Source organism: Ostrea edulis, chromosome 2 (assembly GCF_947568905.1).
Source record: "Ostrea edulis chromosome 2, xbOstEdul1.1, whole genome shotgun sequence".
Lineage (NCBI taxonomy): Eukaryota > Metazoa > Mollusca > Bivalvia > Ostreida > Ostreidae > Ostrea > Ostrea edulis.
The window spans coordinates 33,632,482-33,647,010 of NC_079165.1; the positions used below are offsets into that span (position 1 = coordinate 33,632,482).

At 36.1% G+C, this 14,529-nt stretch overlaps 1 protein-coding gene across 3 annotated transcripts in view; it reads right to left on the reverse strand.

The window, feature by feature from the left end:
* LOC125678106 (ankyrin repeat and IBR domain-containing protein 1-like) overlaps nucleotides 1–14,529 on the reverse strand; it is a 38,219-nt gene that overhangs the window by 17,994 nt on the left and 5,696 nt on the right. For all 3 annotated transcript variants that reach the window (XM_056153794.1, XM_056153792.1, XM_056153793.1), the window contains exons 8-18: nucleotides 14,337–14,503; nucleotides 13,225–13,313; nucleotides 12,740–12,884; nucleotides 9,736–9,887; nucleotides 7,414–7,502; nucleotides 7,075–7,205; nucleotides 6,125–6,259; nucleotides 5,893–5,979; nucleotides 3,766–3,835; nucleotides 3,013–3,155; nucleotides 1,748–1,960 (exon numbers count right to left, since the gene is read on the reverse strand). In XM_056153794.1, coding sequence (XP_056009769.1) covers nucleotides 1,748–1,960; nucleotides 3,013–3,155; nucleotides 3,766–3,835; nucleotides 5,893–5,979; nucleotides 6,125–6,259; nucleotides 7,075–7,205; nucleotides 7,414–7,502; nucleotides 9,736–9,887; nucleotides 12,740–12,884; nucleotides 13,225–13,313; nucleotides 14,337–14,503 — 1,421 coding nt within the window. The remainder of the gene's footprint in view (nucleotides 1–1,747; nucleotides 1,961–3,012; nucleotides 3,156–3,765; nucleotides 3,836–5,892; nucleotides 5,980–6,124; nucleotides 6,260–7,074; nucleotides 7,206–7,413; nucleotides 7,503–9,735; nucleotides 9,888–12,739; nucleotides 12,885–13,224; nucleotides 13,314–14,336; nucleotides 14,504–14,529) is intronic.

The following is a 14,529-nucleotide window of genomic DNA, read 5'->3' on the forward strand; positions in this document are numbered from 1 at the left end:
TTCAACAAATTAACTTTACTAGTTCAATGCACCACATACAAGTTATACATTGTATTAAACCAGTTGCATAAACAAAACAAGAGGCCCATGGGCCTAGAATCGGTCTTCTGATACATTGTAAAACAGGCAAAAATTCTCACTAACCAAGATTCATCAATTAACAAAGTTTGATTATGTTAAGTCAAATAGTACCTGAAAATTTAAATGTAACTGTCCAAAGTAGGTCATGGTGACCTACTTTTGGTCGACACACTGAAGACTCAAGATGCATCAACTGACAAGTCAAATAGTATTCAAATATAGCCGTCAAATTCCAAAAGAAGGCCACAGTGACCTACTTTTTGGTCGACACACTCCAAAGACTCAAGATGCATCAACTGACAAAGTTTGATAATTGAAGTCAAATAGTATCTGAAATATTCAGATATAAACGTCAAATTCCAAAAGTAGGTCACAGTGACCTACTTTTTGGTCGACACACTCTGAAGACTCAAGACCCATCAACTGACAAAGTTTGATGATTGTAAGTCAAATAGTATCTGAAATATTCAAATATAGCCGTCAAAATCCAAAAATAGGTCACGGTGACATACTTTTTAGTTAACACACTCTGAAGACTCAACATGCATCAACTGACAAAGTTTGATAATTGTAAGTCAAATAGTATCTAAAATATTAAAATATAGCTGTCAAATTCTAAAAGTAGGTCACGGTGACCTACTTTTTGGTCAACAAACTATGAAGACTCAAGATGCATCAACTTACAAAGTTTGATGATCCTAGCTTTCATAGTGTCCAAAATATGCATCTAAAATTGAAAATGTGAAATTTGAATGTCTGCAAAATTCAAAAAGTAGGTCACTGTGACCTACTTATTTCTATAAATATGTTTTGAGGCCTCTAGATGCATCAACTTACAAGGTTTGATGATTCTAAACCTCTCGGTATCTGAAATAACAACCTAAAATGTATTCATAAAGTAGGTCATGGTGACATACTTTTCACATGACGCAGTTCAAAGTCCCATGATCCATCAACTGACAACTTTTGATGATCATAGGCTCAAAAGTGTCCAAGATATGCATCAAAATCCATTTAATAATAATTACCTGCGAAATTCAAAAAGTAGGTCACCATGACCTACTTTTGAAACAACATGATATTAGGTCTTAAGATGCATCAACTGACAAAATTTGATGATCCTAGTCCTTATACTAAGCAAAATATCAAAGTTTTAACAAAACAAAATTTAAGGTCAACTTTGAAGTGACCTCGAGACCACACCATTTGCCCCAGGATGATGCATAAGTTTGGTGATAATTTTCCCAGTGGTTCTTGAGAAGATTTTTTAGCAACCACTACTTTTGTTTGCATTTTCCTAATTATCTCCCCTTGTTAAAGGGTCACAACCCTAGTTTTAGTACATATGAAAGCCCTTAGGCCAAGGATACCCTGTGACAAATTTGACAAAAATTGGCCAAGGGGTTCTTGAGATATAGTCCTTTTTCCAAAAAGTTGACGCACACCGCACACCACGCCAGACATATATGGCCATATGATTTAGCTCTTTGAGCCTTCGGCTCAGAAGAGCTAACTAGAAAGGAAAAATTACTTTCTGATGATTTTTAAAACAAGATAACCTGAATTTTCCAAACAATGTCGAAGAAACAGAAATTAAGGCAAGCATATGTATACTTGTACAGTATAATATAGAATTGTTTCATAAAACTGTAGTGTACAGTCTTACATCTTCAGTTTCCATGCTATACTTCCGCCTGCGATGTTTACGCAGACCTGGTGGAGTTTCCGGAGGAACCAGCCCCTTGGAAATTGCCAGAATGAACTCATGTCGTTTTCTCTGCACCAACTGAGCCTGCTCAATGATGCGTTTTTTGGGAGTTCGTAAGTACAGCCGATTCACCATCTGAGATAGGATCTCTGTTGTTTCTTCAAGTTCAGTCTGAAACAAAGCCACAGATACGTATAATTGTTTCTAATTAGAAGTACTTTATGCACTACCTTACATACAGTGTTGATTTTTAGATTCTCACTCGCCTTTAAACATGCTTGGTTACATCCAAGAACTACTTAGAGGGAGATCTCTTTCCACTTTCATTTAGAGGGAAATTTTGAGCAACAACCTTTCTCAACCTCATCTACACCATCCAACCCTTTCCCAATTCCTGTTTCAGAGCCTTTGATTCAAAAAGTTAAAGTTTTTAAAATGTATGTCAAAGGTCAAGGCCAAGAAGTCAAAAGTCTTGGTAATAAAAGAAAGGTCTCGTTATGAGGCATCTATATGTGAAATACCAAAGCCCTATCCCCATGGTTCAAAAGATGTAGCCAATGTTAACGTTTTTTCCTTAAAGTCTGGCACCGACACTGGGGTTATGACAATAGTTCTCTGGACATCATCCTAGAAAGCTAAAAAAAAAAAATAAATGGAACAAAATCACCATAGACAAGTTCAATCAGTCTTAAAATCTCAATGTAAACCCACCTTTAGACATACACTTCACTTGATTCCCTCCGAGAAATACTTCAAGGGAGATGTCACTTTCATTTAGAGGGAGATTTTCGGTGACAACTACCCCAACCCATCCTATCTCAATTCCCCGTTAAAAAGAGTTGTCAGAAGACAACATAGCTTGGTGGGAAGCATGACTCTACTAAACCTTCAATCTTCAAATATATACATAATGGAAATGTTTATGCTAGATTTTACTTTTCTGGTTCTGTGGGGTTTTTTTGAGAAAAAGATGTTTTTATTCCCCCCCCCCCCCCCCCCCCTATTTCTTGATTATATCTTTTTTGAATGTGATCCATCATTTGGATAAACTTGAATCGGCATTAACCAAGGCAGTATTGTGGTCAATTTGGTCGACAATGAATCTTTGATTCTTGAGAAGATGAAATATTGACAGTTTTTGTCAGATGAACAGATGCAATACAAAACTTTGATCCCAAAAGCTCATTGAGACTTTGGCATAGAAAAACTAAAAACTCCTATACCTGCATAAACTCAAAGACAATCTTCATGTAGCCAGGTCCATCTAAGTAATATCCGTAAACATAGGAGCACTTGAGAACTCGGCGACCCTTCAGAAGTTGCTGGACAGCATGCTCAACAAATTGAGTTTCTGAGTTGGCAGAAGCTAGCAGGAAAATATTGTCATTAATATCAATGTAATCTGTTGTGACAGCTACACGTACAGTAAGATTCAGGATGAACAGAGCTGCAAAACTGTAGCTCTCTTGCAAAAAATTGGACCAGACAAGCGCTAGAGATCAAAACCTTTGCTTGAGGTCTTATATCATTGTATTCTTACACTGCTCTTTCAAAATTTTAATGCAAATAAAAGATTCCTAGCATATTTTTGCACTATACTCGTGTCCAAACATACCTTCAAACATTCATTATTATAATAGCACCATGTGAACCAAACATTCACAGCTTCAAAAGATTTCTATAGATACAATAATCAACAGGTTTCAAATTGACTGGCTATCTGAAATAGCTACGCCGATAAATAAAATTATTTGAAGCTGTGAGTTTTTGATTTGTAAGTGTTTCGAATAATGGTTTTGGAAGTTCTGAAAATTGAAGTTGAGGAAAAAGAAAGGATACATTATGAGAATTTACATGTAGGTGTGAACAATCAGTCATGAGATATACATGTACTTTCCAGACTTTGAGGCTCCCATACATATGTCTGTGTACATGTTGTATGTGAATATTGAGAAGTATAGGTTGCTGCACCTTACCTAGATCAGTAACAGCCTCTGCTAGTTTCATCATTTTGTTTTTGGTTGTATTTAATAATGGTTCTTCCAGCTGAAATATTGAAGATAGAATAAAACATGTATCTGTACACTTATGGTCACAGGTCCTAAATTCCACAGGATTCGAATTTCAATGGTTTTGTTCTACATGCATACATTTTGTTTGTTCTCGCGAGAGCTGACGTAATTTTGTAAGCAATCGTACTACAGTAGACCGGCAATCTCATTACTTTATTTCAATCAAAATAAACTTAAAACAGATAAGTGACTTAGTTCATAGTTTTCACACGGAAAATGACCAAATTACGTTAACTCACTTTCTAATACATAATTGAAATCAAATTATTTAACTATTCCCCACATAACATGACAACATGTCGTCTGCTTAAACTAACTGACACATGTTGACAGATTGTCGAAATATGGGACATGAGGATACAATTTATTTTACATCTGAGGCATGCAATGACGTACAAGTTTTGAAATCCATCATTAACAACCATAACACAGACATGACAGAACCTCATCTACACAACCAATAGCTGTCAATAAACACTATAACACAGACAACATGACAGAACCTCATCTACACAACCTATAGCTGTCAATGAACACTATAACACAGACATGACAGAACCTCATCTACACAACCAATAGCTGTCAATAAACACTATAACACAGACAACATGACAGAACCTCATCTACACAACCTATAGCTGTCAATAAACACTATTACACAGACGAAATGGCAGAACCTCATCTACACAACCTATAGCTGTCAATAAACACTATAACACAGACAACAGGACAGAACCTTATCTACACAACCTATAGCTGTCAATAAACACTATAACACAGACAACAGGACAGAACCTCATCTACACAACCTACAGCTGTCAACAAACACTATTACACAGACGAAATGGCAGAACCTCATCTACACAACCTATAGCTGTCAATAAACACTATAACACAGACAACATGTCAGAACCTCATCTACACAATCTATAGCTGTCAATAAACACTATAACACAGACAACATGACAGAACCACATCTACACAATCTATAGCTGTCAATAAACACTATAACACAGACAACATGACAACCTCATCTACACAACCTATAGCTGTCAATAAACACTATAACACAGACAACATGTCAGAACCTCATCTACACAATCTATAGCTGTCAATAAACATTATAACACAGACAACATGACAGAACCACATCTACACAATCTATAGCTGTCAATAAACACTATAACACAGACAACATGACAACCTCATCTACACAACCTATAGCTGTCAATAAACACTATAACACAGACAACATGACAACCTCATCTACACAACCTATAGCTGTCAATAAACACTATAACACAGACAACATGTCAGAACCTCATCTACACAATCTATAGCTGTCAATAAACACTATAACACAGACAACATGACAGAACCTCATCTACACAATCTATAGCTGTCAATAAACACTATAACACAGACATGACAGAACCTCATCTACACAACCTATAGCTGTCAATAAACACTATAACACAGACAACATGAAAGAACCTCATCTACACAACCTATAGCTGTCAATAAACACTATAACACAGACAACATGACAACCTCATCTACACAACCTATAGCTGTCAATAAACACTATTACACAGACGAAATGGCAGAACCTCATCTACACAACCTATAGCTGTCAATAAACACTATAACACAGACAACATGACAGAACCTCATCTACACAACCTATAGCTGTCAATAAACACTATAACACAGACAACATGACAGAACCTCATCTACACAACCTATAGCTGTCAATAAACACTATTACACAGACGAAATGGCAGAACCTCATCTACACAACCTATAGCTGTCAATAAACACTATAACACAGACAACATGACAGAACTTCATCTACACAACCTATAGCTGTCAATAAACACTATAACACAGACAACATGACAGAACCACATCTACACAACCTATAGCTGTCAATAAACACTATAACAGACATGACAGAACCTCATCTACACAATCTATAGCTGTCAATAAACACTATAACACAGACAACATGACAGAACCTCATCTACATACCTTATAGCTGTTTTCATGGTTTTTGAAGCGAGTGTAGAAATGAACAAATTTGTTCAATTCCTGCATCTTTACATTTTGCTCTTCAGCCTACAAAACATCACAAATTTTATATATTCACCATCTCATCATTTTTTTCCATGTCATGTCCATGATCTCTGTCATGGGCAGATGAAAACAAAGGACAGAGAAATAGAAAACAATGATAAACACATTCTGCTGTTTGTTAACTGACCTCAACCTGTGCTTTCTGTGTTTCCTCTTGTACAACTTTCACTGCCTCGTACCGATTACACTTAAAGTAACCCCCAGTACTGGTGTTGTGTCTCTTCCATTGGTCCAGGCACACCCAACAAAAGTCATGTTTACACTGAAACACACAGCAAAATCATACCAGTCTTATAAATAAACACGTGGATTAGCCAGAACATTGTGGGGGTCCTACTAGTCTTACAAATATACACGTGGAATAGCCGGAAAATTGTGGGGGTCCTACCAGTCTTACAAATAAACACGTGGATTAGCCAGGAAATAGTGGGGGTTTTTTTGGTTAAAGTTTGAGGCCTTTATACATAAACCTCAGCGATTATTTTACCTGTGCTTTGCTCTCAACATATACCGTATGTGTCCTTTGTTTACCTGTGAATCTCTATGTCTTATTCAAGAAGATGGAAAAAAAAGTTAACTGAAGGGTATTTAAAAAAAATTTCTTTGCAAAAAAACAGCATAAATAGGTTAATATATTTTTTTTTACCGGTCAAAATAATTCACTGACTCTTCAGAGTACTGATTTCACTATACTGATTAGCCCAATCATATTTTGATACCCTGAAACAGTACACAGTAAGTGCATCATTTACAAGATGTGTTTGTGAAACACTGATGCCCCCCCCCCCCCCCCCCCTCGTACGGCAGCAAAGTAATTCCATTACCCTGAGAAAAGTCTTGTCACATGAAATAAACATGTGAATATCAAAGCACTAGCACTAACCATTCAAAAGTTATGGTCAAGGTTAAAATTTTGTGGACAGACCAAAATCTATGTACCCCTGAATCTCTGAGTGGGGGAGGCATAAAAATCACCCAAAACATAATAGTAATCCTATAAAGCCATGTAATCAATAAAACAATATAGATTTTTAAGTTTAAATACATTTTCAGCATGTTTACAATATATATAGTTACCTTTGAGCACTTCATATGGTTACAACCCTCATTCTTCTGGATGGGTGACTTGCAGTTGGGGCAGGGTTTGGAGTTGGTCACCAGCCACAGGCAGTTAGCAGCAGTGTTTGTCTCCTCCTCTGTCCCACACACTAACATATACAACAATCAGAAAGGCTTAATAATGGAGTTATCAAATACTTTGTAGGTTCCAGTAATTGCAATTTGACTGCCACAATATCAATTAAAGATTTACCAAAATTAATCAATCAAACGGTACTCTTTAATGATTTAGATAACACGTACAATGTCATGTCTAAAGAGAAATTTTCTCCGTGTGTAAAATTAATGCATTCTTACTTTCTTCTGGTTTAATCTCGCTAATCTTCTGGAACCATTTATTCCAGTTATCACAGCTACTTGGTTCATGAGCTTCCCCCAGACAATCCCTGAGAATATGGAAAATAAATATCAATATCTAACCATGAAATTCACAAAATGAGGTTTAATTTGCTATTACACTGAGTTCATCTTTTGATTGATCTATAATATACAACGGGCTTTGTTTCTTTATGTCATTTGCTAATTTTTCCTCTAAAAGATACAAGTTTCTAGAAGGTTACCACTCCAAAACAGACAAAAAAAGATGTTAATATTCTGATAGATAACAAAGTCTCTGTCCAACATGAATACTACAACACATCACAAATACAGTACCCGCAACGTTATTCTTGACATTCCTATCGTGCTCTATCGTGCGTGTATCCTATCGTATCGTGCGTGTATCCTATCCTATCATGTATCAGGTTTTCCGTTTTCTATCGTGTTTTGCGTTTATCAGGTCTATCGTGTATCGTGTTTTGCGTGTATCAGGTTTCCCGTTTATCGTGAAAATTGTTTATCGTGTAGCTTCGGAAACTATCGGGATCGTATATAAAATCTGATGAAAAAGTACGATACTTTCCAAAACCTTTATTCGTTTTGTTAAAGAAGCTATTTTTAGGAATCGAGGAAAGACGGTATATTTGAAGGAGAACATAAAGTTGTCGGTTTTAAGGCAGAAGAAGAGCTATTTGTCTGTCCAGAGAGAGTGAAAATTTATCACAATTTAATTCTAAGTAGTCTGGAAAGTAGGCAGTGGTCTGTCGAGCAAACCGAGGACAGTAAATCTGAAAGCTCCTTCATTTGAAGTTCATAAACATTTGTTTGTCTAGAAACAATTATTTGTAATGAACACTAACAGAAAAATAGAAAGTTTCGATTTGAAAGGAAAAATCAGTAAATTACATTGTTTATCACATACATGTATATTTTAATAATGGTTCTTTTTCTTCCGATTTTTTTCACCTGTATGCTACTTATATAGCAACTGCTGAACTTAAGCGCGTCCTTATATATGATTTTGTGTATCACCCGTGTTTTGACAGCTAACATTCTCAGGGACATTGTATTTCACACATTTAGAAGATTAAGTTTTAAAAGGGTGCAAGGGTGTTGCATCCCCCAAAATTCTGCTCAACTGGGCACGATTCTGCTGTCATCGTTGTTTTTTTTTTACTTGTACATGTACACATGTACAATTAGTCGTATGTGTAGATACTGGAAATTTATGCTGGTTTTGATGATTATTTGAATTTTTTTTTTACACACTAAGCGTTTCAAAATTGCGAATTTAAAACAAGCCGGGTTTTGTTTATGTTTTTTTAAACAGTTTATGTATGTTTTGTTAACAAAATATCAATTCAAATAAATATGTTCCAATTACTTATGACTATCAATTATCATTCATAGTGTACAAATATCTAACAGGTGTAGTGCGGTTGATCTTTTTAAAGCGGTCGTTATGAAAATAACTTGAGATGTTGAATGAGCTGTGAACTTAGAGCTTGATGCAAAATAACCCCCTCCTCGCTACACACACAATATTACTTGGTTTTATTTCATATTCTAGGTAATATACATTAGCATAAGAGAGCTACTGAAGCATGATATCAATACATTATATTACATTTAGTTAATTCCCTGTATAGTTTATATATTAAACATTAGGTGACAATACAAGTTTTAGAATTGGCTGAGAAAATTCATATAGATATCAAATAATGAATTCAATGCCGTATATATTTTAGTTTTTTTATTTTAGCTGTGGTGGCATAAAAAACATAAATAAAATTAAAAACAAAAAGAAAAACGTACGACTGTGGATTAAAGAAATTATATGGTATAAAACCGATCAATGTTTTAAACAAATGTTACCGCGACGGGGACAGGTAACTGATAGTCATCCCACGATGAGAACAGGGTTTTCCTGAGTTACCTATAGATTACCGAAAACAAGAAATCCGCGTTGTCCGTAATGTAGGTATATAATGAGCATTGAAATCCTTCAATATTATTATCAACATAATGTAATTATGTTGTAGGTATCAAAATTTCGTTCTGTCTAAATCGTTTCTAAATTTATAAAATTTCTATCAGGTTTTCCGTTTATCGTGAAGATCGTTTATCGTGTTTTGTGCTTATCAGGCCTATCGTGAAGATCGTTTATCAGGTTTTGCGTTTATCAGGTTTATCGTGTATCATATCGTATCGTGTGTGTATCCTATCCTATCATGCGTGTATTGTGTTCTATCGTTTATCATGTCAAGAATAACGTTGCGGGGTACTGTAAACCACACGTACCAGCAGAAATAGTGACCATTGCCACAGTCCACTGCTCGAGAAGTATCCACGGGGATTTTCTTGTTCCGTTCCTCCTGGTCCGGTAGTCTCACCGCTCGTCCACAACCAGGAAAAGGACACCATTTTATGTTAGGATTACTGTCCACAAATGCCTGCAATGAGTGATTAAACAAGGCAATGAATTAAACAAGATGTGTTTGTGAAACACAAATGCCCCGATAATGGCCAATTCCGAAGATGGCCAAGGTCACAAGGGCAAATATCTTGGTACCAGTAGAAAGATCTTGTCAAAAGAAATGCTCATGTACAATATAAAAGCTCTAATATTTACCATTTAGAAGTTATGACCAATGTCAAAAAAAATTAAAAGTAGGTCAAATGTCAAGATTAAAAGGTTCAATACCAACGGAAAGGTCTTGTCACAAGGAATACTCATGTAAAATATCAAAGCTCTATCTCTTACTGTTCAAAAGTTATTATCAGGTTAAAGTCTACAAAAAGTAGGTCAAATTCCAAGGTCAACGTCACAGGGTCAAAAATGTTGGTACCCATGGAAAGGTCTTGTCACAAGGAATACTCATGTAAAATATCAAAGCTCTATCACTTACTGTTCAAAAGTTATTAGCAAGGTTAAAGTTTTCAAAAAGTAGGTCAAACTCCAAGGTCAACGTCACAGGGTCAAAAATGTTGGTACCCACGGAAAGGTCTTGTCACAAGGAATAAGCATGTAAAATATCAAAGCTTTATCACTTACTGTTCAAAAGTTATTAGCAAGGTTAAAGTTTTCAAAAAGTAGGTCAAACTCCAAGGTCAAGGGGTCAAAAATGTTGGTACCCACGGAAAGGTCTTGTCACAAGGAATACTCATGTGAAATATCAAAGCTCTATCACTTACTGTTCAAAAGTTATTAGTAAGGTTAAAGTTTCAGACAGAATGACAGACAGGACAAAAACAATATGCCCCCCCCCCCCCCCCCCCCCACCCCCGATCTTCGATTTCGGGGGCATAAAAACTAGATGTATTGGCATGATACGAATGTCCCCGTCTGCATAAAAGTCAAAAGTAGGAAGTCCATCAAAGTATAGCATAGAATGTGGTATTCAGATTGTATGTTACATGCATTTAGTATAATGAAGAACTCAACAACAATTCTTTATATGTTTTAACAGCTATACAAAAAATACACACTTTGTAAAAGGGAAACAACTCCATCAAAAAATCAATGAACCAGAAAAAACCTCAAATTTGATCTGTAACTCATCAATATAACCTGTATGCAAAAAATCAATTCAGTATCTCAACGTGTTTAGAAAAAAATCTGGAAAACTGGTCGTAACAGTAATTTTTCTGCATTAGAGAGGCACAACTCCATCAAAATTCAATAAACCAGAACAAAACTCAAATTTGATTTGTAACTCATCAATATACACCTGCATACAAAAATCAATTCAATACCTCAAGGCGTTTAGAAAAACAGTCAGAAAACTGGTCGTAACAGTAAAAAAAATTTACGTTAAAGGGGAACAACTCGATTAAAAAATTGACAAACTGGGACAAAACTCAAATTCAAGCTGTAACTTTTCAATATACACCTGCATACAAAAGATCAATTCAATATATCAAAGCATTTAGAAACAATAGGCCCATGTGCCACATCACTCACCTTAGTCACTTTGGCCCATATCTAAAGATTTTCCAAATATATTCATATGTAAAACTTTGGTCCCCTATTGTGGCTCCAACCTACCCCCAGGGTTTATGATTTTACAAACTTGAATCTGTTCTATGCCAGAAAGCTTTCATGTAAGTGTAAACTTCTTTGTCCTATGGTTCTTGGGAAGGAAGATTTTTAAAGATTTTTTTTATAATATTAGCATGTAAAACTTTGATCCCCTATTGTGGCCTCATCCTACCCCTGGGGGGGGGGGGGGGGGGGGGGGGGGGGGGGGGGGGGGGGGCATGATATTGACAAACTTTAATCTGCACGAAGCTTTCATGTAAATTTGTACTTTCCTAGTCCAGTGGTTCTTGAGAAGATTCATAAAGATTTTCTCCCTATGTACTTGTATGTAAAACTTTGATCCCCTATTGTGGCCTCATCCTACCCCTGGGGGGCCATGATTTTAACAAACTTTAATCTGCACTATGTCAGGAAGCTTTCATGTAAATTTATACTTTCCTGGCCCAGTGGTTCTTGAGAAGAAGATTTTTAAAAGATTTTCCCTTTATATTTACATGTAAAACTTAAATTCTTTAATCCTCTATTGCGGCCACATCCTACTCCCGGGGGGCCATGATTTTTAAAAACTTGAGTCTGCACTATGTCAGGATACTTTCATGTAAATTTCTACTTTTCAGACCCAGTGTTTCTTGAGAAGAAGATTTTTAAAGATTTTCCTAATAAATTTGCATGTAAAACTTTGATCTCCTATTGTGGCCCCTCATACCCCTGGGGGCCATAACTTTTACAAACTTGAATCTGCACTATGTCAGGAAGCTTTCATGCAAATGTAAACTTCTTTGGCTCAATGGTTCTTGAGAAGAAGATTTTTAAATGACCCCACCCTATTTTTGCATTTTTAAGATTATCTCCCCTTTGAAGGAGCATGACCCTTCTTTTGAAAAAACTTGAAAGCCCTTTGCCCAAGGATGCTTTGTGTCAAGTATGGTTGAAAGTAACTCAATGGTTCTGGAGAAGATGAAAATGTGAAAAATGTACACCGACGACAGACAACAGACAGATTTTGATCAGAAAAGCTCACTTGAGCCTTCGGCTCAGATGATCTAAAAAAAAATAATGAAAACTGGGTGTCACGGAAGGACAAAGGTAAAACTATATGCCCCGACCACTTTGTGGTAGGGGCATAAAAATAAATCAGTCCTCAAGTTATATTCTGAAATCCAAGAACAATTATGAATATAAAAATATATCTCTGTGTTGATAGGGTAACTTTCAACACTACTTCACAACAATGTCCAATAACCTTCAAAAGAGACTCCATACCTTGATGTCAAACTGTAGATATCGCCTGGCCATGTCACGTGACACAACACTCTCAATGAGTTCTACTGGAGCGAGTTTATCACACTGATAGGCAGGACATGTAATGTTGTGAGCATCACCCTCCTGTATCTTGAGATTCAAGTATCTAATCAAAGAAAGTTCTATTTAACATCAAGTTTAACTGTATAAGCAGAGTACTATTACTGCTTCCTATTGTGTGTGTATTATCAAAAGCAGTTCTCATATGAACAATGAACTTTCAAATGAGCTCATAAAGCATGTACATATAAGTAAATGACATGTTTCTGATTTGCAGCAATGTTAAGGTTACCCTGATGCTTATTTGTTAGACAAAGCTAGGAATATTTAAGATCCTAGAGAAATTCTTCCTTTTTAGTGTCACATGATCACATTTGTTATGTGACCTGATATGTGTAACTTTGGAAATTCCAGTAAAATAAATTTGTTTAAAATTTGTTTCTTACTCTTTCCAACATTCCCTGCAGAACATGTGATCACAGATCATGTGAACGTGGTCATCCGACATTACAAAGGTCTCCATACAGATATCACACTGTCAAAAGTAAAGAAAACACAACAATCAATTAATCTTCAAGTTATCCGACATTACAAAGGTCTCCATACAGATATCACACTGTCAAAAGTAAAGAAAACACAACAATCAATTAATCTTCAAGTTATCCGACATTACAAAGGTCTCCATACAGATATCACACTGTCAAAAGTAAAGAAAACACAACAATCAATTAATCTTCAAGTTTAAAAGATGGATTAGTTGGTTGGTTGTTTGTATATTGTTAAACATCCCTCTCAAGAATTTTTCACTCATAAGGAGATGTCACCATCGCCGGTGAAGGGCTGCAAAATTTATGCCTGTGCTTGGCGCCTGTGGCCTTTGAGCAATGAGGGGTCTATATTGTGCCACAGGACCTCGGTTTTTGTAGTCTCATCTAAAGGACCACTCCATTTAGTTGCCTCTTATGACAAGCAAGGGGTACTGGGGACCTATTCTACCCGGATCCCGACGGGATAAAAGAAGGATTAGTAAGTTACATTTACAACAAAGAGCTCGTTCAGACTGGATATTCAATCAGCTGTACAAAGCATAATGTAATATTTGTTTACTCACTATATACACTGTTTTGAAGTTTATGTGTTTGGGTTTTTTTTGGTATAATTTTGCAAGATTGTGAACTCCCAAACTATAGATTTCATAATACATGTATTCAACACTCATGCTTATATCAGCACATATTCAATTCCTTGAGGAAATAAAAAAAAATTACATGTATCTATCTCAAGATTATAAAGTCTCACAAAAATTTTTCAGATCTACAGTAAAACATAGACATGTAATTTTGAATATACACACCACACACTTTTCATGGCAATCATTAACAAGAGTAAAGTAAGACCATCCCCTTACAACCAGGCATATCCATAAATGTGAACATCATACATTTGTTTGGTGTTATGCATGTACTCGCTCGCCCACATACCCATCTTCATTTACCATGCTTCCTTTTTCTCTGTTGCAAGGCGCTATTAATGTTGAAAGATAACAATAAAAACTTACCACCCCTGTGGAGTTTTGAGTCTCTGGACGGTGCTGGTCGGTGTCCAGGGACTGCTGTACCACTGGTTTTTCACAAAAGACACTGGCTGGGGGGTGCACACCAGATTTGTCACAGCACTGCAAGGGGTCCGACATCCAGGCCTCCAACAGCATTTCACGAGACCATTCTGAAATGTGCAGAATCTGTAACCTC